The sequence below is a fragment of the Bufo bufo genome, chromosome 10 (assembly GCF_905171765.1).
Source record: "Bufo bufo chromosome 10, aBufBuf1.1, whole genome shotgun sequence".
NCBI classification, from domain to species: Eukaryota; Metazoa; Chordata; class Amphibia; order Anura; family Bufonidae; genus Bufo; species Bufo bufo.
This window is the reverse complement of record NC_053398.1, coordinates 60,645,166-60,670,652: the sequence shown is the minus strand read 5'-3', so window position 1 is coordinate 60,670,652 and position 25,487 is coordinate 60,645,166. Positions and strand designations below refer to the sequence as shown.

Here is a 25,487-nt window from a genome sequence, read left to right as displayed (position 1 = left end):
GTTCAGTTTTTTCCGCACGGGTGCAATGCGTTTTGATGCATTTTTCACGCGCTTGATAAAAAACGGAAGGTTTACAAGCCTCTCCTAGCAACCGTCAGTGAAAAACGCATTGCATCTGCACTTGCTTGCGGATGCAATGCGTTTTTCACTGAAGCCCCATTCAGGGCTGCGTGAAAAAAGCAGAATATAGAACATGCTGCGTATTTCACGCAACGCAGAACTGATGCGTGAAAAAAAAAAAAACGCTCATGTACACAGACCCATTGAAATGAATGGGTCCAGATTCAGTGCGGGTGCTGTGTTCACGTCACGTATTGCACCTGCGCGGAAAACTCGCTCATGTGAAAGAGGCCTTAATAAATCTCCCCCCTATGTCTCTTTAAGGCCGAGTTCACATCACCGTTTAGTTTTCCGTTCGTCTCCTCATCAAGAAGAATAGAAAAATAAAGAAAAAAATGGATCCGTTATTTTGAGCCCAGTTATGATCAGTCTATGTCACTTCCGTTAGAGATCACTTATTGTTGATGGGAGAAAAAGTCCTGAATGCTGTACTTTTTCTCCCATAAAAAAAACTGGTCACTGACATTAGTGAGCGTAACTGATGCTCAAAATAACAGATCCGTTTTAATTTTTTGTACTTCTGACGAATCAAACGAACGGAAAGCCAAATGGTGATGGTGATCGAAAAATAAGGATTGGTTGTTGACATTTAATGCGCCTAATTCTTACACCATCTGATGGGGGAGTCATGAGTTTCCTATACAAAATGGAGCATTCAACCAACAGTCGTCTATGGGGCCTCTTCACTTCTGTTCTCCAAGCAGAAATACACTCACCTAAAGAATTATTAGGAACACCATACTAATACGGTGTCTGACCCCCTTTTGCCTTCAGAACTGCCTTAATTCTACGTGGCATTGATTCAACAACGTGCTGATAGCATTCTTTAGAAATGTTGGCCCATATTGATAGGATAGCATCTTGCAGTTGATGGAGATTTGAGGGATGCACATCCAGGGCACGAAGCTCCCGTTCCACCACATCCCAAAGATGCTCTATTGGGTTGAGATCTGGTGACTGTGGGGGCCATTTTAGTACAGTGAACTCATTGTCATGTTCAAGAAACCAATTTGAAATGATTCGAGCTTTGTGACATGGTGCATTATCCTGCTGGAAGTAGCCATCAGAGGATGGATACATGTTCTCATTCTGTTGACGCCAAATTCGGACTCTACCATTTGAATGTCTCAACAGAAATCGAGACTCATCAGACCAGGCAACATTTTTCCAGTCTTCAACAGTCCAATTTTGGTGAGCTCGTGCAAATTGTAGCCTCTTTTTCCTATTTGTAGTGGAGATGAGTGGTACCCGGTGGGGTCTTCTGCTGTTGTAGCCTATCCGCCTCAAGGTTGTGCGTGTTGTGGCTTCACAAATGCTTTGCTGCATACCTCGGTTGTAACGAGTGGTTATTTCAGTCAACGTTGCTCTTCTATCAGCTTGAATCAGTCGGCCCATTCTCCTCTGACCTCTAGCATCCACAAGGCATTTTTGCCCACAGGACTGCCGCATACTGGATGTTTTTCCCTTTTCACACCATTCTTTGTAAACCCTAGAAATGGTTGTGCGTGAAAATCCCAGTAACTGAGCAGATTGTGAAATACTCAGACCAGCCCGTCTGGCACCAACAACCATGCCACGCTCAAAATTGCTTAAATCACCTTTCTTTCCCATTCTGACATTCAGTTTGGAGTTCAGGAGATTGTCTTGACCAGGAGCACCCCCCTAAATGCATTGAAGCAACTGCCATGTGATTGGTTGACTAGATAATTGCATTAATGAGAAATAGAACAGGTGTTCCTAATAATTCTTTAGGTGAGTGTATATCTTCCTTGTGTTGCAGTAATCCTTCTGAAAGAATGGATGTAGAAAGCACCAAAGGGAGATCTAATTAACACACAAGAGCAAAAGTGATTAAAAGAGTAAAAACTCCTTTCCCACTTACCTAACTTTATTCTCATTTTCACATATTCACTAATCCACGCAAAGACTTTTGCAGGGTAAAATGACCTCTGCACCTTTCGGCAGCCCTTTCCCTTTTCCTCTCTGCTGTTTCTCTATTCAAAAAATCCATATAGTGAAATACAGTACAAAGAAAAGGAGGAGAGGGACGCAGCTGCAGCCTAATGGGGAAAAGAAGCGGAGCAGCATGTGGAGGGGGCATCTGATGGGCTAATTGGTAAAATACTATAAAAAGGATTGACAGAATACTATAGACTTATTAGTAGCAGTAGGAGCCTCTGTTAGTGGCTCAACAATAACAACATTCAAATCAATTAACAGAAACTCACTCCAAAAATGGATCCAAATAAAGAAGACGCACTCCAAAAATCTTCTAAAAAATGTGATTTATTCTCCCAATGAACGGCAATGTTTCAGCGCCTCTATCAAAAATCGAGGTGGTAGTAACAAATAGGGCAGACTGTAGTGTTGAACATGATCTCTTAGCTGCATGTTATGGAGCAGGAGGAACTGAGCAAAGTCAAGGAGGTGGTCCTATCAGCGATTACCGGCAATCTCTATATGTCATAGACGGAAGGCTGTCAATCACTGATAGCGCCACCTCTTTGACTTCAAAGCCCAGAAAAAGCAGGAATATAAATGCGTAAATTACAGGTTATACAGAATCTTTTCCAGCTCAGACATCATGTTCAACGTGACAGGTTCCCTTTAAGCCATTTTAGTCTGTGCTATAAAATAGAAAAGGCACAAGTTGCCACTTATCCTCCTAAGAAGCACTCAGTCTACACTAAACCTAAATAGCTCAACAGGTTAATGAAAGCTCTTTCAAAACTAGCAGGACAGGTCCTCAGGTTATAACATGCACTGGTGGAAAATCAAAACGAGCACAAAGAGTAGCTGAAGTGACATGTACATGACGAGCATGCATGTATCTCTGGAGATCAGAGTCCACACAGTCAGATATGCGGTGACAGGCCAGACTCGTCTACCCTGCAATCTTACAAATACCTTATTTATTTTAAGGGTGAATCATCAGAAATAAAACCTAATCACAAAAGAGGATTTACCTGGCATGGCAGGCTTATGAGGTCAATAAATGTCATACCTTATGCAGATAGTCTTGCTTCAGGCTTGAATGATAATAGACTATGTGTGGGCCTCGTACAACGTGTCATATACAACACATGAAGAAACCTACCACAATGTAGAACACAGGTAAGTATTCCCCACACCCACAATACACCATGTATTCCTAATGTGTTGCACCAGTCAGATGTTTTGCTAATATTAATGTTAAATCTTTTTTGGTTGTACACTAGCGTCGGACGGCGCACCACACACCGTCAGTGTGGTCACATCGTTTCTTCTGCCTACCTGCTACTATTATTATTATATGCTCCTGATGATACGATTGAGTTGAAACGCGTTGAGCAGTTTATTTCCATAGGCATCTCCATATAGGGTGATAATTGTGCGCTACATGTATGCCGCCTGGGGAATACTCTATAGGTGTGTCACCAGCATTAGCTGCAGCGCTGCTGTTGCAGACATTAGCTGTATATAGATTCTAAACAATAGGCGTGCAAAGATTGCAGTGCGATTGTAGCAGTACATGTCACATTGGTGCTGTCTGTGGATGTAATCATTGTCATCCAATCAGACATTTGGGTGCCACTGTCTGCTGTCATAGCGCAACCCTTATCGGGCACCGTGTATGTGCCGCCATTGAGCTTTATTGTACTTTGCACTTTATACATAATGATTTTAGGCGGTATATTCATAGCCATATGCTATGTCCTCCACCCTTGATTGAAGCAGACACTTTATTTTTGTGGATTTCTTAAGATGATACATTGATCTCATGTTCCGGCCATGTCGCTTTTCCTCTATTGTGTGAATCATTTTAAACCTACTGAACATAGAGTACTTAAAGGGGTTCTGCAGTTTGTTTAAACTGATGATCTATCCTCTGGATAGATCATCAGCTTCTGATTGGCGGGGGTCCGACACCCGGGACCCCCGCCGATCAGCTGTTTGAGAAGGCAGCGGCACTCCAGCAGCGCCGCGGCCTTCTCACTGTTTACCGCTGGGCCAGTGACGTCACGAGTAGTATCACTGGCCTGGGCACGGCAAAGCTCCGTTCACTTGAATGGAGCTTAGCCTCGCCCAGGTAAGTTGATATTAGTCGTGACGTCACTGGCCCAGCGGTAAACAGTGAGAATGCCGCGGCGCTGCTGGAGTGCCACTGCCTTCAAACAGCTGATCGGCAGGGGTTCCGGGTGTCGGACGCCCGCCAATCAGATGCTGATGATCTATCCAGAGGATAGATCATCAGCTTAAACAAACTGCAGAACCCCTTTAAGAAAGATTGTGATATACAGTGGCATGCAAAGTTTGGGAACCCCTAGTCAAAATGACTGTTACTGTGAACAGTTAAGCAAGTTGAAGATTAAATGATCTCTGAAAGGCATAAAGTTCAATATGGCACATCCCCTTTGTATTTAAAGCAAAAAATAATGTTTTATTTTCATCTTTTACATTTTCAAAATAACAAAAAAGGAAAAGGTTCTGAAGCAAAACTTTGGGTGCCCTGCATGATTAGTACCTAGTAGCACCCCCTCTGGAAAGTATCACAGCTTATAAATGATTTTTGTAGCCAGCCAAGAGTCTTTCTATTCTTGTTTGAAGGATTTTCATCTATTCTTCCTTGCAAAAGTCTTCCAGTTCTGTGAAATTCCTGCTCTTTTGAGGTCTAGCCACAGGTTTTCAATTATGTTCAGATCGGTTGATTGTGAGGGCCATGGTAAAACATTCAGCTTGAACCTTTTAAGGTAGTCCATTGTGGATTTTGAGGTGTGTTTTCTCCAATCATACCTCTGCTCATTCTGGCCGAAGAGTTCTTTTATAACCTCACTGGTCCACAGGACTTGTTTCCAAAATGCATCAGGCTTGTTTAGATGTTCTTTTCCAAACTTCTGATGTTAAGTTTTGTGGTGAGGATGCATGAGAGGTTTTTTACTGATGACTCTTCAGTGAAGGCCAAATTTGTGCAGGTGTCGCTGAACAGTAGAACAATCTACCATAACTCCAGATTCTGCTAAATCTTCCTGAAGGCCCTTTGCAGTCAAGTGAGGGTCTGATTTGCCTTTCTAGCAATCCTACAAGTAGCTGTCTCTGAAATTTTTCTTGATTTTCCAGACCTTCTTTTGACCTCTACTGTTCTTGTTAACCGCCATTTCTTAATTACATTTAAATTTACATTTACCGTATTTTTCGCTTTATAAGACGCACTTTTTCCCCCCCAAAAGTGGGGGGAAAATGGCAGTGCGTCTTATAAAGCGAACACTGCCATGTTTACTTTGGTCACGCTGATACATCGCAAGCCGCGATGTATCAGAGGGGTGGGAGGAGGGGACGGAGGCTGGCAACACTCGCGGCGGGGCCCGATGCAGTCACTGTACTGTAATACATCGGACCCCGCTCACGGTAATTATCACATGTAAAGTCTATAATCTTCAAGCAGTGTCTCTGCTTTAAACTAGGGCAATCCTCTGTAGTGCAACTCACTATGAAAGCGGCAGGCAGAGCGGCAGCGTAACCTCGCGATTCTCACTCATTCATGGGAAGGAAGTGGGAGGAGCATTAATGAGTGAGAATCGCGAGGTTACGCTGCCGCTCTGCCTGCCGCTTTCATAGTGAGTTGCACTACAGAGGATTGCCCTAGTTTAAAGCAGAGATACTGCTTGAAGATTATAGACTTTACATATGAAAACGGCTTCATTACACTCTGCTTTCTTCTATACCAGTACTCACTATGAAAGCAGCGGTCCTGCCGGCGCGTGACGTCACTCACTCGGTCATGCTCCTCCCACTTCATTAATGAAGCTGGCAGGAGCGTGACTGACTGAGTGAGTGACGTCACATGCTGGCCGGACTGCTGCTTTCATAGTGAGTACTGGTATAGAAGAAAGCAGAGCCATTAAAAGATTTTACATATAAAGTCTACTGTGTGCCCTGTGGTGTAATGGGGGTCACTATTCACACAGGGACAATATACTGTGACACATGATACTGTGACCAGCATAAGATCATCTTATGCTGGTCACAGTATCAGATGTGTCACAGTATATTGTCCCTGTGTGAATAGTGACCCCCATTACATAAGATGCTATATATGATGCTACATCCCCCGTAGTAGTGCGTCACCCACAGGTCCCCCCATAACAGTGCGTCATCCACAGGTCCCCCCATAACAGTGCATCACCCACAGGTCCCCCCATAACAGTGCGTCACCCACAGGTCCCCCCATAACAGTGCGTCACCCACAGGTCCCCCCATAACAGTGCGTCACCCATAAAGCGAAAAATACGGTAGGTTAGAGGAGTCTGGGTATTTATAAACCTGGCCTTTCCTAATGATGATTGTGAACAAGCCTTAACCCTAACAGCCTATTTGACCTTGGTCACAGTTATCTGAGCATTCAAATTTCCTTGAGTTCCCATACTTTTGCAAGGTACTCCTTTCCTTTTTTTCACTCCAAAATTGTACAAACCAAAATATTACATGGATATTGCTTAAAATGTTGCCTTTTGGAGATTATTTCTCCCAAAGAACTCAAAGCGCATAGATATGTCTCAGATCAATACAGGGTTTCAGGCTGGACTGTGTTACAGAGGAAATAGTCAGGTGTTCATAAATGCCATACTAAACAGGTGGCTTTTCAGTTTGGACTTAAATGCTTCCAGGGATGGGGGGGGATGTCCTAATTGGGTGTGGCAGGGAGTTCCAAAGTGTAAGGGCAGCATAACAGAAGGCTCTGTCTCCAAAGGTTTTGAGGTAGTCTCAAGTTATTAGATCCTTTTGATCTAAGATTGTGGGGGGTGTGATGCAGTTGCAACAAGTCTATTAGGTATCCAGGGCCTTGATTGTGCAAGGATTTGAATGTCAATAAGCCAATCTTAAACAGAATTCTCCATTTTATCGTTAGCCAGTGTAGTGAGCGAAGGGTTGGTGTTATGTGGCAATGGTGAAGTTGGCTTGTTAACAGCCTTCCAGCGGCATTCTGTACTAATTGCAGGTTATACAGGTCTTTGTTTGGAAGGCCTGTATAGAGAACATTGCAGTAGTCCAACCGTGATGTGAAGAAGGCATGAATAAGGCCTCGATCACATCACCATTTCTCCTTTCCGTTCTCCGGCTCAGTTGAGGAGCAGAAGAACGGAATGGACGGATTCTGCAGATAACTGAGACCTAACTGAGCGTAACAGAGCCTAAAGACCCCATAGACTATAATGGGGTCCGTTCGGTGTCTGCTCAGAACATGATTTTTGAGCGGAGACGAAAGTGAACGGTGAACGGAAAGGAGAAACGGTGATGTGAACGAAGCTTTAGGTTTCGGAGATCTGCTGGAGGTATGAGGTGTTTAATTTTTGCAATGTTCCTTAGGTGAAAGAAGGAAAGTTTCACAACAGCTGAGATTTGATTCCTGAAGCTTAATTCCCCATCAATCAAGCTGCGCACAAAGTCTGATTTGTTCAGGTCTGAGCTCTCTATCCTTAGTGGTGCTGGCTGAGACTGGAGCTGCTTTGCTGTTGAGCGCTGACCTCCGATAACAAGAACCTCAGTTTTGTCAGCATTTAGTTTTAGCCAGTTATCATTCATCCACTCCTGAAGCTCAGCTAAGCACGCATTTATTTGTGGGGTAGGATCTGTGACGCCAGGTTTGAAAGATAAATATTGAAGAGGGTCAAGGATGCTGTTCCTTGAGAAGAGCCTGGCTTCAAGTTGGAGATAGACAGCCTTTTCAATAACTTTCCCCAGAAAAGGGAGGTTGGAGACAGGTCTGTAGCTGTTTAGACTAGAGCATCTGGGTCTAAGGATGGTTTCTTGAGTAGTGGTCTGACGATTGCTTCTTTCAGACAGGTGTGAAACCTGCCTTCTTGTAAGGAACAATTGATTATTTTGTGGAATGCTGGTCTAAATAGCTCAGGGCATTTCAACATGAACTTAGTTGGACCAGGGTCTAGTTCCAGGTAGTTTGGCGAAGGTTTAATAGGATATCTAGGATATCTTCTTCAGTAATTACCTTGAAATCAGACCATGGTGGTAGGCTATTTTTGCATCCATTATATGGCTCTGCTTTGGTTTCTGGTGCTGTAAATTGAATGGCAGATCGTATGGAGGAGACTTTGTCTGAGAAGAAGTGGGCAAATTTCTCACACAGGTCTTGTGAAGGTCTGATGCTGGATTTCCGGCACGATGGGTTGCAGAGGTTGTTGACTGTGCGGAAAAGCTGGGCAGGTCTGTTGGCTGCATTTGCAATCTCCTCAGACAGGAATAAGGACTTTTTCTTGTTGATCAGTGTTTGATATTTTTTCAGGTGCGCAATTAGGGAATGTTTGTCTTCAGAGGACTGATGTTCGTGCCATTTTCGTTCCAGTATCCCCCCTTCTTTCTTCAGTTCCTTTACAGAGTTGCCAAACCAGCGAACGTGATGTAATGGTGGGGAACGTTTAATGCGTAATGGAGTTATGGAGTCAAAAGCAGCCGAGACATAGTGGTTATATTTGAGGACCATGGATTCAAGGCCTAAGTTGTGATCTGTCAGTTCATCAAGATTGAGGGTGTTCTGAAGGTGTTGGGGTGACAGACCTTTCAAGCAACGGTATTTTCATAGTTCTATTACTTGGTGTTTTTTGGCTGGTGCCGTAAGGGAGAAGTGCATTGTATGGTGGTCTGACCAAACTACTGGATCAATTTCCACATTGGATATTAAAAGTTCTGAATGGAATATGAGGTCCAAAGTGTGGCCTTTTTTGTGGGTGGGGAGATTGATAACCTGATGGCTTTAGACTAGGGGTGCCCAAACATTTGCATGTTACTGTATCTCAACAATTCATGGCATTTGGGTCTCATCTTGTTTTGTAGGCAGTATATGTGTTTGGTAATAATCTTCACCATTCAATGATATATTTCCAGATACTGATACATACTTTAAGATCTGATGATATCTTGTACATTAGCATATTTACAATTTTCTGCTATCCAGGTTGCAATATTATAGTTGGAGGCCAGCCAGGGAACACAGGGTGAAGGCAGCAGTTTATCGCCTTGCAGGTCAGTGCTGAGCAGCAAAGCACTGCTGATGAAAGTTATTCTGAAAATGCTATAAAACCAACGCTCAATTATTTGAAGAAAATAGCAGATTCCATGTTGGCCTTGCAATGCACCTGAAGGAGTGTTCCGCTGTTAGCGACCCTTCCCAGCAAGTCACACACTGTATATTAATAGAGATATATGAGATGATAACATTGCTGGGGTCTGTGAGATGGTTCACTCACCGATTCGCTGAGCTGGTAAACTTAAGAAGCATCTCTAAACATAATGTTCCTTCAGATAAGTTTGTATAATGCCAATTATAGAAACTGTGACAGTGCAGGAGTTGTCCTTTTATACAGGCTTATTTTTGCATGGGGCACATTGGACAAATGATTATCCCTCCCTCATTCAATTTGCACATTGTCAGCAGCTCGTGGGGTGTTTACATGGGGTGACATGCTGCCAACAAATGACCATTCTTAGTGCCACATAAAAGATGTAGTCCCTCAACAAAGTAGTGTCTACTAGTTTGTCAAGTGATCAGTGGCTTATTCACAGGGGTCAATCATGGAACAAGCGGTTTTCATTCCTGATCTTCGGTTTCAAGCAGCAAGTCTCCAAGTAGCTGCCCATGGTTTTGGTAGGTCACTGGGGTGCTACAGCTTTTGGAACTATTGGGGTCTAGCAGCCCCCTAACTATTGATAGCTCTTGGCATATCTATAAACCTGTTCAGTTGGCATCAAGTTTGTAGCTGTCAAAAGTCAGACAAAATCCACATGATACACAGAAAATAGTGGCTGAAAAGATGTTTAGTGACACCACTTATCTTGGAAGTATACAATAAACCCAACAAATCAAGGCTATTTTGGTTGGATTTTTCAGCAATGTATATCCTACAGGAGGTTAGCTGAGAAACAAGAAGAATGTAGGCCACTGGTTGAGTAGTTGTGATGTCATTAATAGTACTCAACTATTCATCATCAAATGCATATGTATTAATGAGTAATGATCTAGTGATGTGAGTCCTACCAGTGTCATTTCTAAGGCTAGTTTCACACTAGCGGCAAGGAACTCTGGCAGGCTGCTCCGGCGGTGAACAGCCTGTCAGATCCATGCTGCCGCTAGTGCAGACATGTCGTAGTTTTATTCCTGCCGCCTCTCGGCACGTTTGACCTGCTGCCGCTGGAACTCCGGCCAGCCCCCGTTATAGCCAATGGGGCCGGAGCGGTAGTCCGGGGGCACGCGTGCACTAGCGGCAGCATGGATCCGACAGGCTGTTCACCCGCCGGAACAGCCTGCCAGAGTTCCTTGCCGCTAGTGTGAAAGCCCCCTAAGATAAAGGGGTTTTGTCACTTCAGCAAATAGCACTTATTATGTAGATGCAGTCAATACAAGCCACTTGCTAATGTATTGTGATTGTCCATATTGCTTCCTTTGCTGACTGGCTTCATTTTTCCATCACATTATACACTACTTGTTTCCATGGTTACGACCACCCTGCAATCCATGAGTGGTAGGAAGTGCCTTGTATTAACTTTTTCTACATCATAAACGCTATTTGCTTAAGTGAAACAAAACAATGGCTGATCTTAGGGAGACCAGCTACAGAAAACACTGTGGAGCCTCATTTAAGAGTCTCGACACAGCAATCCACAGTGCAAAGCTCCCTGGGAAACCGTAATATGCAAAATAACCGTGGAGCCCCAGTTATGGGTCTTCAAGATAGTGAAAGCCAGATATCCTTCAAAGGAAGGAAAACCGAGCAAAGGGGTGTCCCCATTACAGAGATCACCAGATCCACCATATTAAGTGGCCCCTATCTCAAGATCCCGCTCTTTTACAAACCTTAAGTATGTGACGGGGAAGACCTAAGCCAGTTCTCCATCCACAGACAGCTGTTTCGGGGTGTTGCCCCTCATCAGTGTGGAGTAGGAATCTGGCTAACCAGGAGCAATGCCTTGGAGACTACTCAAACAAGTGAGACAACCACTTTAAGGGTGACCTCCAGGCAATACATTTCCTTGCAGAATTGGTGATGTTTGCAGGGCATCTTAATGGATTTACTTTGGATTCCTCACTCTAGAAACAGCAGCTTATCTTCATATCCAATATGAAAGTTGTGTAGTAGAACTGTTCATGCTAATAATATTTATAGGTTTCAGGGCTACTTCCTTTATGCATTGGTTTTTCCAAAAAGCAACACGCACGCAGCCCTCTAGCAATTCCCATGTGGCCCAAGTCCTGATAACTTGGAAAAAGCAGAAAGAAAAACATATGGATTTGAGTCAAGTATTTCCCTGTCACCACAACGTCCCACTGAAGGAGGACAGGCTTACTGTCCCTGCATTATACAAGTTTACAAAAAATGAAAGCAATCTTGCTAAACAGAAACCAATGAAATTAATATTACTAGCCTAAATAATAGCCGGCATAAAAACATTAATGGGCAGGGTCTTCAGCCACCACACCAAAGTACTGGTTCCAAAAGCATGAGAACTATCTTACCTTGATTTGTTGGATCAGGTGAAGATTATGTCCCCCTGTATTATTTATTTTAATTTATTTCTTAATAAAAAAAAGCAATAAACTACGTACATCAAACATTAATCAATTATTACTAAGAATATTGACAGGTGTTAAGAAATGTAGTGAAATAAACTAAAATAAATAATCCAGGAGGACATGAGCTTCACTTGATCCGATTTGTTTCTTAAAGAGTTATCCAGGAATTTGATAGTAATGGCTAGGGATGAGCGAATCGATTCGCATAAAACTTTGTTCGAATACTGTACAGTGCAGGGGCTGCGTACAGTATTAGAATGTATTGGCTCCGATGAGCCGAAGTTATTACTTCAGAAATTGATTTATACTGTAAAAAAAAACATTTTCCGAACTCGGGTTCGGTTCCAAGTGGTACAGTATTAGAACGAAGTTTTATGCGAATCGACTTTGGATGTTTCATCCCTAGTAATGGCCTATCCTCAGGATAGGTCATCAATATCAGACCAGTGGGGTCTGGGACAGCAGCTGATCAGCTGTCAGAAAAGGCTGCAGCTCTCTGTGAGCTCTTAGGACTCTTCCTAGGCCAATTATGTCACCATTCATTGGTCACGTGGCCTAGGCGCAGCTCAGTCCCATTTAAGTGAATGGGGCTGAGCTGCAATACCAGGGACAGCCACTATACAGTGTACAGCGCTGTGCTAGGTAAGTTGTGAAAAGACTGGAGCTCCAATGAGCGCAGCCGCCTCTTCAAAGAGCTGATTGGCAGGGGTCCCAGGAGTCAGACCCCCGCCAATCTGATATTGATGACCTATCCAGAGGATATTTGGAGAAGATGAGAGAGACCTGCACACCCTTCAGTAGTGGGTGCTCATGGGAGACAAATGTCAGTCTGTATCAATGGAGAAATCTATGGCACACTAAAGAGTTCTTTTCAAGTGATGCTTTAATACATAATGTGCAATTTCACATCATTTTGTACATAATTTCCATCTAGAATATACATCAATATAAGAGGCCATGTATATAGTTCCAACGTTTCAGTCGGATAACGACCTTTATCAAGGGGCCTGTGGCCTAGGTGGAAGAATCTTGCTCTCGATACTATCCTGAGGATAGCCAACAAAAAAATCTAACATATCTAGTTCCCCAGCAATGCAGTTTTACCAGCTTCACATGATCTATGTCACAGAGATGTCATATGCATCGAAACAGCAATGTAGAAAACAAAAAACAGCCATTACATGAATGGGTTTCAAGTTTCCACAAGTCTTCATACAAATGACTGCCCACACATGAACCTTACCTAGAATTACGTATCCTGGGTTCTTAACGACGTTGTTTGATGAGGGACGTATCACCAGGAAATGACTTTTGTTGGACTCATAGTGTAAACATCAAACTACTGTATATCCTTGTAGTACATAATCATAGATGGGCTACAGCTTTGATTTTAGGTGGGAGAGTTAAACTGAACCATTAAACCAATTCTATCATTCACTTTTATGGGTCTAGTAACAATGAGAGAAGGTGTCTGGTGGAACCATGTCCAGGGGTAGCATCCTACTACGCTAAAGACTTCTCCCTTTATCCCATTTTTTTCTTGACAGAGAGTGACAACTTAAAGGACCCTGCGTTTGGGCAGAGTCCTTTCCTGGCCAGACTTGCACAGGGAAGCATACTTACCCGCTCCCCACCACTGGGTCCCAGCTCGTTCACTCCCCCACTGCCTCGATCAAGTCCCCTGCTGTCAACATCTGCTGCTGCACCTAATAACCTGACCACTTTGCATCATGTGACCAATTGATTGGCTGCAGCAGTGACCTGCCTTGCATCACGTCATTGTCTGCTGTTGACGGTGGGGGACCAGAGCACAGTATCGGCAGAATGAAGGAGTCGGGACCCAGTGGCAGGGAGCCCTTTGCTTTTAGGAAAAATGATTGACTACCAATTTCACTGCCATTATGATTTGCACAGGGATTAGGAGAATTCTCAACAAAGAATCTGCTCGGTTATGCAATTTTACTTTTACCTGAAGAGGTGGTTTTTGCCAAGAATCTGCTGTCTATTTAAAACACAAGAGAGGCACAGGGGTCAGATAACTTGATATCTTTCAGGATAGGTGACAGATATTGGACATGTTCTACCAGACGACACACAAGCGACTAGTTCTCTGATGACTCTATAACAATATAATACTACCGTCACAATGAGTAGATAGATCTTTCCGGATATTAGACACGCAGAAGACTACATAAACCTGAGATGATAAACTCTAGCCTGGGGCTGCATGGTCACGTCTGTCCTAACCTGGAACTATTATGAGATTATATTAAGGTGCCCAGTGTGATGGTTATCCAACCGTCCCGCACCTCCGACTCTGCAACAAGCTATGCATGTCATGCAATAATAACACCACAGCCACTCTGATCTATGGCACACAGGAGCATGCGCCTAATCGTGATAAAGCTCCCCCATACTATTTATTGAAGCCAGAGCCAGTGATGAGCAGTGAAGGGAAAATAAAATGATGTTGTTTTTTCATAACTGATGATCTGATCAACTGCAAATCTGCTGTTTGTACCACAAGACTACTGGTAGAATAGAAAATCTAACATGAGCCACCAGTCTCCTGAAGAAAAGAATAGTCAGGAGATACAGGTGGCATCACCGGTTTTGACAATCTCATTGTTTCATGTCTAAGGCGAGCAACTGTAATGCAAACATGAGAAGAACCTTAAAGTGGATTTACACGTCCAGACAATCGGGCAGGTTATCCGGAAAGAACGTTCCTGCCAATGCTCTTTCCCAATAATCTGCCAGTGTAAAGGTGTAGCAGATCACCCGATGAACAAGCAAAACGCTCGTTCCTCGGGTGAAACTGTCGATAATGCAGACTGCCTCCACTGAACGAGCAACCGTCCCTCCGATCAGACACTTAAGCCTTAGGCCTCATGCACACGACAGTATAATGGAAACTGCATCTGATAACAGGGCACCCAGTATAAGTAAAGGATCACCAACCTAGAAACTAACTGATACACAGGGAAACTCCCCTGAAAGTGAATGGAGAGCTGTACCCATGCATGGCCCCTCCACATTCATTCCCAACCTGTGGGGCAGCGGCCAATCCTATGGCTATGCCAAAAAACATCTAAGGTGAAATACCCCTCTAAAAAGGAAAGGGGACATTCAAAAGGGGGAACAAGGAACCCTGTTCTAGTGGTCAGTAGGGGGCCTCACAGTGGGGCCCCTCCAATTAGGGGATAAGCCATTGTCATGGGACAACCCCTTTAATAAGAAGCAGGTAACAGATAAGAGCATCCTCTTTACGCAGGAGAACAAGCTCTAAAGCTTCAACATGGAAAAGTGCTACCATACGCCGCGGTTGTGCTGCGTTCTGAGCGTGGCACAAAAATGCATTGAGAAGCGCATGCGATTTTTACAATATTTCTGCATTTATGCTGTGTTTCCTTCCAGCAAAGGAAGGAAAGATTATTGGGAACTAATCAAACATTCCCAATAATTGCCTGATCATCAGTGGAGATGAGAGCAGCAGTTACATGCATTATTCCTGGGCAGAAGATCGCTGTTGAATCAGATGAATCTGCAGCACAGGAACAATGGGGGAGATTTATCAAAACTGGTATAAAGGAAAACTGCCCACAGCAACCAATCAGATTCCACCTTTCATTTTTCAGAGCACCTTTGAAAAATTAAAGGTGGAATCTGATTGGTTGCTATGGGGAACATAGGCCAGTTTTCCTATTCTAGTGATCGTGGTGGTTCCAGTGATCATACATTTATCATCTATCCTTAGGAGAGGTTGGAAAACCCCTTTAAAATAAACAGCTAAAAGGGTTTTCCAAGACTTTTATACTGATGACCTATCCTCCTGTGAGTGCCCACCAAGCACAGCGCCGTACACATGGGGCTGAGATGCCCATGTGACCGATGAACGCCTCGTCTCGCGGGCCTAGCAAAAGCAGAGAAAAGGCTGTGACACTCACAGAAGCGCTGGTGCCTTCTCAAACAGCTGATCAGCGGGGGTCCTGAGTGTCGGACCCCCATCCATCAGATACTGATGACCTATCCTGACGATAGGTCATCAGTATAAAAATCTCAGAAAACCCCTTTAAGGCTACTTTCACACTAGCGTTCGGGGCTTCGTTTGAAGGCTCTCACAAGCGGCCCCGAACGCATCCGTACTGCCCCAATGCATTCTGAGTGGAGGCGGATCCGCTCAGAATGCATCAGTCTGGCAGCGCTCAGCCTCCGCTCCGCTCAGTGAGCGGACACCTGAACGCTGCTTGCAGCATTCGGGTGTCCGCCTGGCCGTGCGGAGGCGAGCGGATCCGTCCAGACTTACAATGTAAGTCAATGGGGACGGATCCGTTTGAAGTTGACACAATATGGCTCAATTTTCAAACGGATCCGTTCCCCATTGACTTTTAATGTAAAGTCTGGACGGATCCATCTGAACAACTTTCACACTTAGAATTTTTTCTAAACTATAATGCAGACGGATCCGTTCTGAACGGATCCAAACGTCTGCATTATAGGAGCGGATCCGTCTGTGCAGACACCAGACAGACCCGCACTGACTGAACGCAAGTGTGAAAGTAGCCTTAGTTGTTTTATTTGTCTTTTTTGTACATGAATTATTTTGTCCCTGCTGCAGATTGCTGATCAAAGGGCACACACCAGAAAATGGGGAACCCGCAGTGCCTCAGACGACCCCGCAGTGCCGCAGAAGACCCCGCAGCGCCGCAGACGACCCCGCAGCGCCGCAGACGACCCCGCAGTGCAGCAGACGACCCCGCAGTGCAGCAGACGACCCCGCAGTGCAGCAGACGACCCCGCAGTGCAGCAGACGACCTCAGAGCGGAGATGTGAATGAAGCTCTTTTGCAGGAGAACTATTCCTGATGTTAGCTCCAGGGGTAACCACTGGGAATTTGTCTTCCACGGATTAGGAATTGGGTGGAGTAAAAGCATGTGGTTCAGATTTACTGGTCCTGCAAGAAGTTCTGACATGGTCAAGAATACACTGCAAATTTCAGTAAAACACAATGAAAAGACAATAGACAATCTGCAGTAGTCACAACTACTACTACTACTCCCTTCAGTCCAGCATCACCATCCAGGTGCATAGGAGTAGTCCTGCTTCCTTGATGGATCTGTTAGATCAGGCAAGAAACATGGTAAAGCAAGCCGGGCTCATTAACTGATGACCTGGGGCTAAACGACAACCAAATGCAACACAACCCACCGCACAGATTGTGGACTGTAACAAGGACTACAGAGTTGTCTATGTGAAACCAGCTCAAGGCGTAATTCACATGGGCAAAATGCAGCTGTCAGCAAAATAAAAGTACCCAAGATACAAAGGTAGTTTGTGCTTATGCTGTCTTAGTAGAAGGCAGTGATCTGTAACCTGCAGCTGCGGGGAAACTACAACAGTCAGCTGGAGGACCGGGGAACCCGGCGCGGGTGCATACACAGGGCACTGGGGGGCACTACAGAGAGCCCTTACTGGGGGGCACTACAGAGAGCCCTTACTGGGGGGCACTACAGAGAGCCCTTACTGGGGGGGGCACTGCAGACAGCCCTTACTGGGGGGGGGCACTGCAGACAGCCCTTACTGGGGGTGCTAATACAGAAATATGTAACAGCCAGAGCAGTCTCCGTTATGTAACGTGTACTAGCATTTCCTGGTCTGCACTCATGACATTGGAGGGAAGCAGGCCCATGGCTGCAGAGTATTACTAATGTGTAGGCCCTCAATGCTCATCCAACTACCATCTACTGGGTGCTAAGCTTTCAGAGCACAATTTGGCCTGTTGATTAATATAAAGCAGATATCTGTTTTCTACAAAAAAAGAGTGAAATGTTTTTTTTATGGTCAAGCTTCCCAATGTAAACTGGAGTGCATATATATCAGAGCCGGACAAATCCCCAGATCCCTGTAGCTGTGTTCCTGGTGCAGCTGGCAACTTCCTATTAGGGCCCATTCACATGACCATATTTTTGGTCCACATTTTTTGCTGATCAGATGCGGACCCATTCATTTCAATGGGACTGCAAAAAATGCAGACAGCAAACTGTGTGGTGTCCGCATCCGTATATCCGTTCTGCAGAAAAGACAGAACATGTCCTATTCTTGTCCGTTTTGCAGACAAGTATAGTCATTGTTACAATGGGTCTGCATAAAAAAAACAAAAAAAAAAACGGATATAACACTGAAGTCACATGGTCCGCAAAATACATCCAGTCATGAGAATGCACCCTTATCTGGCTACTGAAGCATTCACCGGGGGTCAGCAACCTCCAGCACGCCAGGGAAATTACAGCTCCCAGCATCTACAGGAATTCTGAGAACAGCCAAGCAAATCTGCATGCTGAGAGTTGTAGTTTCATAACAGATTGTGTGCCGGAGGTTGCTGACCCCAGGTATATAGTACTATGACTCCCTCTTGTAGAGAAAATGTCATATTTGGGGCCCTTATACACAGCAGTACTCGCAGTCATAATATTCATGGACAGCAGCAAACATCTAGTCACACTGGCTTCCAGCAGGACTCTCTTCCCTTCTCTCTCCATAGAGAGCTCCGACCCCAAGATCGGAACTAATGGTGCCCACATGGACATCTTTTGCGGTTCGGAGGCACTGACCTGAAAGCCCGTGGAAACACTTCGGAGTGTTTCTGTGGCCTTCCGATCTGTGTCTCCGTTCCGTAAAAGATAGGACATGTCCTATCTTTCGCAGTATCTTGCAAATTTTGGACCCATTAAAGTCAATAGGTCCGCATCTGCAGCACAGAGTGCACATGGCCGGTGCCCGTATATTGCGGACCCACCACTCCGCAGTCTGCAGTACAGGCATCAGCCCTTAGGGCTCATGCACACGACCGTATGTATTTTGCGGTCCACAAAAAGCTGATCCACAAAAAATACGGATGACGTCGGTGTGCATTCTGTATTTTGCAGAACAGCTGGCCCTTCATAGAACAGTCCTATCCTTGTCCGTAACACGACATACTAGGACATGTTCTATTTTTTTGCGGAACGGAAATATGGACATACAGAAACGGAATGCACACAGAGTAACTTCCGGGTTTTTTTTGCGGACCCATTCAAATGAATGGTTCCACATACGGTCCGCAAAAAAAAACGGAACGGACACGGAAAGAAAATACGTTTGTGTGCATGAGGCCTTAATGTGTTTGCTCACACATAAGTGGTTTCATGCCCTACTTTGCTCCGTGATGCAAACCAAACATGCCGATCGAAGTCTATGGCTCTGTGAAAAATCACTGACACAATAGAGATGACATCCATATTCTGTCAGTGATTTTTCACGGACCATTATTAGGAGATGTTCTGAAAATAGATTTTCAGCCTAGCAGTGTCCGTGCAATACGGATGACACAGGGTGGGCAAAAAACAGACACAAACACGGATATTTTCACGGATGAAACAGATGGATTTTCCATGGGCATCGAAGGGACCCGGAAATGTTAAGAAGGACTTAGGCTACATTCACACAACTGTATAAAAAAAAACGGCAAAACAGTCCAGTGATTTTTCATTGATGGCCATTAAAAACAGCTCCCGTGTGAAGCCCGTGCCTGTGGACCGCAAATTGCGGTCCGCAATACACGGGCACCGTGAATGGGTCCACGATCACTTGAATGGGTCCACGATCCGTCAGTTCCGCAAAAAGATAGAGCAAGTTCTATCTTTTTGCGTTGCGGAGGCACAGAACCCCAGGAAGCACTCCGTAGTGCCTCCATAGTGTTCCGTTCCGCATCTCCGGATTTGCGGACCCATTGAAGTGAACGCGGAATGCACACGGAACGGTGCCCGTGTATTGCGGATCCACAAATGCGGTCCGCAATACGGCAACGGGCAGCACACGTTCGTGTGAATGAGCCCCTGTACTGTATGCGACGGTTTGCTGTGTGAACAGACCCATAGGGGCAGTTTTATCAGAAGTGATGTAAAGGAAAACTGGCTTAGTTGCCCATAGCAACCAATCAGATTCCACCTTTCATTTTGCAAAGGAGCTCTAAAAAATGTAAGGTGGAATCTGATTGGTTGCTATGGGCAACTAAGCCAGTTCTACTTCACACCAGTTTTGATAAATCTCCCCCATAGACTGCAATGGTTCTTAGACTACAATCCCCACTATGCCCTGACAGCTGGAGAGACACAGGAAGGAGAGCAGTGACACAGCTGCTCTAGGGATGTGTGTGACATACTTATGAAGAAAAGAAGCTGGATCCACCAAGGAATGGATCTCTCTACAACGTAACAGATTCCTGAGCAAGGCAGTTTCAGGAGAAGGCGGGTCCTCGCTCCATAGCAGCCAATCAAAAACCTGCCTTCATGTTTTAAACTGCAATGGCTACATGAGATGAGGAATCTGATTGGCTGAGTCTGTGCAGAGTTCATTTATGTTTTCTGCAGAGGAAGCCATGACATTCATACAGTGAGCTGACGGCCTGGGGGGTCAGTCCCCCGACACAGAGGCTGCTCCAATACCAGGCCCCTGGCACCCTATGTATAGAAGCATTCGGCCTCATGCCAGTAATGGCACCCAGAACGCCAGGCTATGGCCCATGCTGGCCATGTCACACATCAGAGCTGCTGTCACGGCCTGCGCTGTCTTCTGTGACATTCTGAGGAAAACAGCAACAGCTGGGATCTCACATCCCTCAATGACAGGATTCACACACGGACCCCTCTGGTAAGTCAAGGGTTAAACGCAGCCCACTTCCTGTCTGTTCTGCTTATGAAGCCTCCCATCAGGAGTTACATAAAGCGCCCCACAGCATCTGATGGAGCAAGCCTCCATACTGACGGTGCCCTCTCATCACAATGTACCAGCCTCCATACTGACGGTGCCCTCTCATCACAATGTACCAGCCTCCATACTGACAGTGCCCTCTCATCACAATGTACCAGCCTCCATACTGACAGTGCCCTCTCATCACAATGTGCCAGCCTCCATACTGACAGTGCCCTCTCATCACAATGTACCAGCCTCCATACTGACGGTGCCCTCTCATCACAATGTGCCAGCCTCCATACTGACGGTGCCCTCTCATCACAATGTACCAGCCTCCATACTGACGGTGCCCTCTCATCACAATGTACCAGCCTCCATACTGACGGTGCCCTCTCATCACAATGTACCAGCCTCCATACTGACGGTGCCCTCTCATCACAATGTACCAGCCTCCATACTGACGGTGCCCTCTCATCACAATGTACCAGCCTCCATACTGACGGTGCCCTCTCATCACAATGTACCAGCCTCCATACTGACGGTGCCCTCTCATCACAATGTACCAGCCTCCATACTGACGGTGCCCTCTCATCACAATGTACCAGCCTCCATACTGACGGTGCCCTCTCATCACAATGTACCAGCCTCCATACTGATGGTGCCCTCTCATCACAATGTGCCAGCCTCCATACTGACAGTGCCCTCTCATCACAATGTACCAGCCTCCATACTGACGGTGCCCTCTCATCACAATGTGCCAGCCTCCATACTGACGGTGCCCTCTCATCACTGTGCACCAGCCTCCATACTGACAGTGCCCTCTCATCACAATGTACCAGCCCTCAGTGCCCTCTCATCACTGTGCACCAGCCTCCATACTGACAGTGCCCTCTCATCACGATGCACCAGCCTCCATACTGACAGTGCCCTCTCATTACAATGTACTAGCCTCCATACTGACAGTGCCCTCTCATCACGATGCACCAGCCTCCATACTGACAGTGCCCTCTCATCACAATGTACTAGCCTCCATACTGACAGTGCCCTCTCATCACGATGCAGCAGCCTCCATACTGACAGTGCCCTCTCATCACAATGTACCAGCCTCCATACTGACAGTGCCCTCTCATCACTGTGCACCAGCCTCCATACTGACAGTGCCCTCTCATCACTGTGCACCAGCCTCCATACTGACAGTGCCCTCTCATCACGATGCACCATCCTCAATACTGACAGTGCCCTCCCATCACGATGCAGCAGCCTCCATACTGACAGTGCCCTCCCATCACGATGCAGCAGCCTCCATACTGACAGTGCCCTCTCATCACGGTGCAGCAGCCTCCATACTGACAGTGCCCTCTCATCACGATGCACCAGCCTCCATACTGACAGTGCCCTCTCATCACGATGCACCAGCCTCCATACTGACAGTGCCCTCCCATCACGATGCAGCAGCCTCCATACTGACAGTGCCCTCTCATCACGGTGCAGCAGCCTCCATACTGACAGTGCCCTCTCATCACGGTGCAGCAGCCTCCATACTGACAGTGCCCTCTCATCACGATGCACCAGCCTCCATACTGACAGTGCCCTCTCATCACGATGCAGCAGCCTCCATATTGACAGTGCCCTCTCATCACGATGCAGCAGCCTCCATACTGACAGTGCCCTCTCATCACGGTGCACCAGCCTCCATACTGACAGTGCCCTCTCATCACGATGCACCAGCCTCCATACTGACAGTGCCCTCTCATCACGATGCACCAGCCTCCATACTGACAGTGCCCTCCCATCACGATGCACCAGCCTCCATACTGACAGTGCCCTCTCATCACGATGCAGCAGCCTCCATACTGACAGTGCCCTCTCATCACGATGCAGCAGCCTCCATACTGACAGTGCCCTCTCATCACGATGCAGCAGCCTCCATACTGACAGTGCCCTCTCATCACGGTGCAGCAGCCTCCAGCACTGCCATTCTTTGTTTGAACTATGGAGTAGACACTCCAGGGCATCAATGGTCAACGCGTTTCAATTGTTAAACAATCTTACTCATGACGACTGGTAAACTATTAAACGTGCCGACCATTGAGCCCCAAAACATCTTTAATACATATTTCAAATATAGGAGGATGTTTCTGAATCTTAAAGTGCTGGACGTCTATTGTAGGATTTATTACGTTACAGGAATGGAGTCCGGCATGCGGCTCACACATACGACAGCGCGTACCGCTCACACATACGACAGCGCGTACCGCTCACACATACGACTGCGCGTACCGCTCACACATACGACTGCGCGTACCGCTCACACATACGACTGCGCGTACCGCTCACACATACGACTGCGCGTACCGCTCACACATACGACTGCGCGTACCGCTCACACATACGACTGCGCGTACCGCTCACACATACGACTGCGCGTACCGCTCACACATACGACTGCGCGTACCGCTCACACATACGACTGCGCGTACCGCTCACACATACGACTGCGCGTACCGCTCACACATACGACTGCGCGTACCGCTCACACATACGACAGCGCGTACCGCTCACACATACGACAGCGCGTACCGCTCACACATACGACAGCGCGTACCGCTCACACATACGACTGCGCGTACCGCTCACACATACGACTGCGCGTACCGCTCACACATACGACTGCGCGTACCGCTCACACATACGACTGCGCGTACCGCTCACACATACGACTGCGCGTACCGCTCACACATACGACTGCGCGTACCGCTCACACATACGACTGCGCGTACCGCTCACACACACGACTGCGCGTACCGCTCACACACACGACTGCGCGTACCGCTCACACACACGACTGCGCGTACCGCTCACACATACGACTGCGCGTACCGCTCACACATACGACTGCGCGTACCGCTCACACATACGCAGCGCTCACATACGATTGCACGCAGCGCTCACATATGATTGCACGCAGCGCTCACATACTATTGTACATGTAGCTCACATACGATTGCACGCAGCGCCCACATACTATTGTACATGTAGCTCACATACGATTGCACGCAGCGCTCACATACGATTGCACGCAGCGCTCACATACGATTGCACGCAGCGCTCACATACGATTGCACGCAGCGCTCACATACGATTGCACGCAGCGCTCACATACGATTGCACGCAGCGCCCACATACGATTGCACGCAGCGCCCACATACGATTGCACGCAGCGCCCACATACGATTGCACGCAGCGCCCACATACGATTGCACGCAGCGCCCACATACGATTGCACGCAGCGCCCACATACGATTGCACGCAGCGCTCACATACGATTGCACGCAGCGCTCACATACGATTGCACGCAGCGCCCACATACGATTGCACGCAGCGCCCACATACGATTGCACGCAGCGCCCACATACGATTGCACGCAGCGCTCACATACGATTGCACGCAGCGCTCACATACTATTGTACATGTAGCTCACATACGATTGCACGCAGCGCTCACATACGATTGCACGCAGCGCCCACATACGATTGCACGCAGCGCTCACATACGATTGCACGCAGCGCTCACATACAATTGTACATGTAGCTCACATACGATTGCACGCAGCGCTCACATACTATTGTACATGTAGCTCACATACGATTGCACGCAGCGCTCACATACTATTGTACATGTGGCTCAGGTGATTACATGATCTCTCCGTATTTATGTAGAAGTCTTGCTCTGTGACACATACATTGCACATGGACAACTCACAGCATGTCTATGGAATGCGGCAACACAGGGCTAAACCAGCAGCCATCGAGCCTGCGCTGTCATAACACGCTGGGAGTTGTAGTACCACAACATACAAAGAGTGACAGGCTGCAGACACCAGCTCGTAAGACAAGCTTCCTCGGCAGCAGAACAACAAGTCCCAGCACACCTCATGACAACACCCAGCCTTCTGTCCTGTCACCTCTGGACATCCCGGCTGCGCCCCACTTTCTGAGGACACCCTGAGGTAGCCCCGTGCGCCCTCCCTCCCCGGAGCACGCACTCCGCTCACCTCATCCCACTTGATGAACTTGCTGCCCCGCTGCAGGGTCTCCGGCACCCGGACCGGCTCCAGCTGGAGGGCATGTACCCCGGGCTGGGCCCCCGCCATGGCTGTAGGCAGAACGGGGGTAAAAGTACGAGGAGACAGCGAGAGAAAAGCAGGGACTGAGCTGAGGGAGGGAGAGCTGAGGGGAGGAGAGCAAGTAGGAGGGAGAGCAGCACAGGGGAGGGGACACAGAGGAGAGAGGCACAGGGCGGGCACCTAGGGGTTAACAGCGCTGCCACCACTGCCCGAATCACACAGGGCACTGTGGCTGGCACTACCTATAGGGGCGCTGTGGCTGGCACTACCTATAGAGGCACTGTGGCTGGCACTACTTATAGAGGCACTGTGGCTGGCACTTCTTATAGGGGCGCTGTTGGCACTACTTATAGGGGCACTGCGGCTGGCACTTCTTATAGAGGCACTGTGACTGGCACTACTTATAGGGGCACTGTGGCTGGCACTTCTTATAGGGGCACAGTGGCTGGCACTACTTATAGAGGCACTGCGGCTGGCACTACTTATAGAGGCACTGTGACTGGCACTACTTATAGGGGCACTGTGGCTGGCACTACTTATAGGGGCACTGTGGCTGGCACTACTTATAGAGGCACTGTGTCTGGCACTACCTATAAGGGTACGGTGGATGGCACTACTTATAGGGCACTGTGGCTGCCACTACGTATAGGGCTGGCACTATTTATTGAAGCACTGTGAATGCCACTACTTATAGGGAACTGTTGCTAACACTAAACTGATCAGGTATATCCCCATGCATTCTGAATGGAGAGTAAGGCTGGTTTCACACTTGCGTTGTCCGGATCCGGCGTGTACTCCATTTGCCGGAGGTGCCCGCCGGATCCGGAAAAACGTAAGTGAACTGAAAGCATTTGAAGACGGATCCGTCTTCAAAATGCATTCAGTGTTACTATGGCACCCAGGACGCTATTAAAGTCCTGGCTGCCATAGTAGTAGTGGGGAGCGGGGGAG

The 25,487-nt window shown here is 46.9% G+C and overlaps 1 protein-coding gene across 1 annotated transcript in view; it reads right to left on the bottom strand.

The window, feature by feature from the left end:
• The window catches only part of PLCB3 (phospholipase C beta 3), a 163,527-nt gene extending 138,889 nt beyond the window's left edge, over positions 1 to 24,638 (bottom strand). The window contains exon 1 of the mRNA XM_040409852.1: positions 24,465 to 24,638. Coding sequence (XP_040265786.1) covers positions 24,465 to 24,563 — 99 coding nt within the window. The 5' untranslated portion in view covers positions 24,564 to 24,638. The remainder of the gene's footprint in view (positions 1 to 24,464) is intronic.
• Between the last annotated feature and the right edge of the window lie 849 nt (positions 24,639 to 25,487).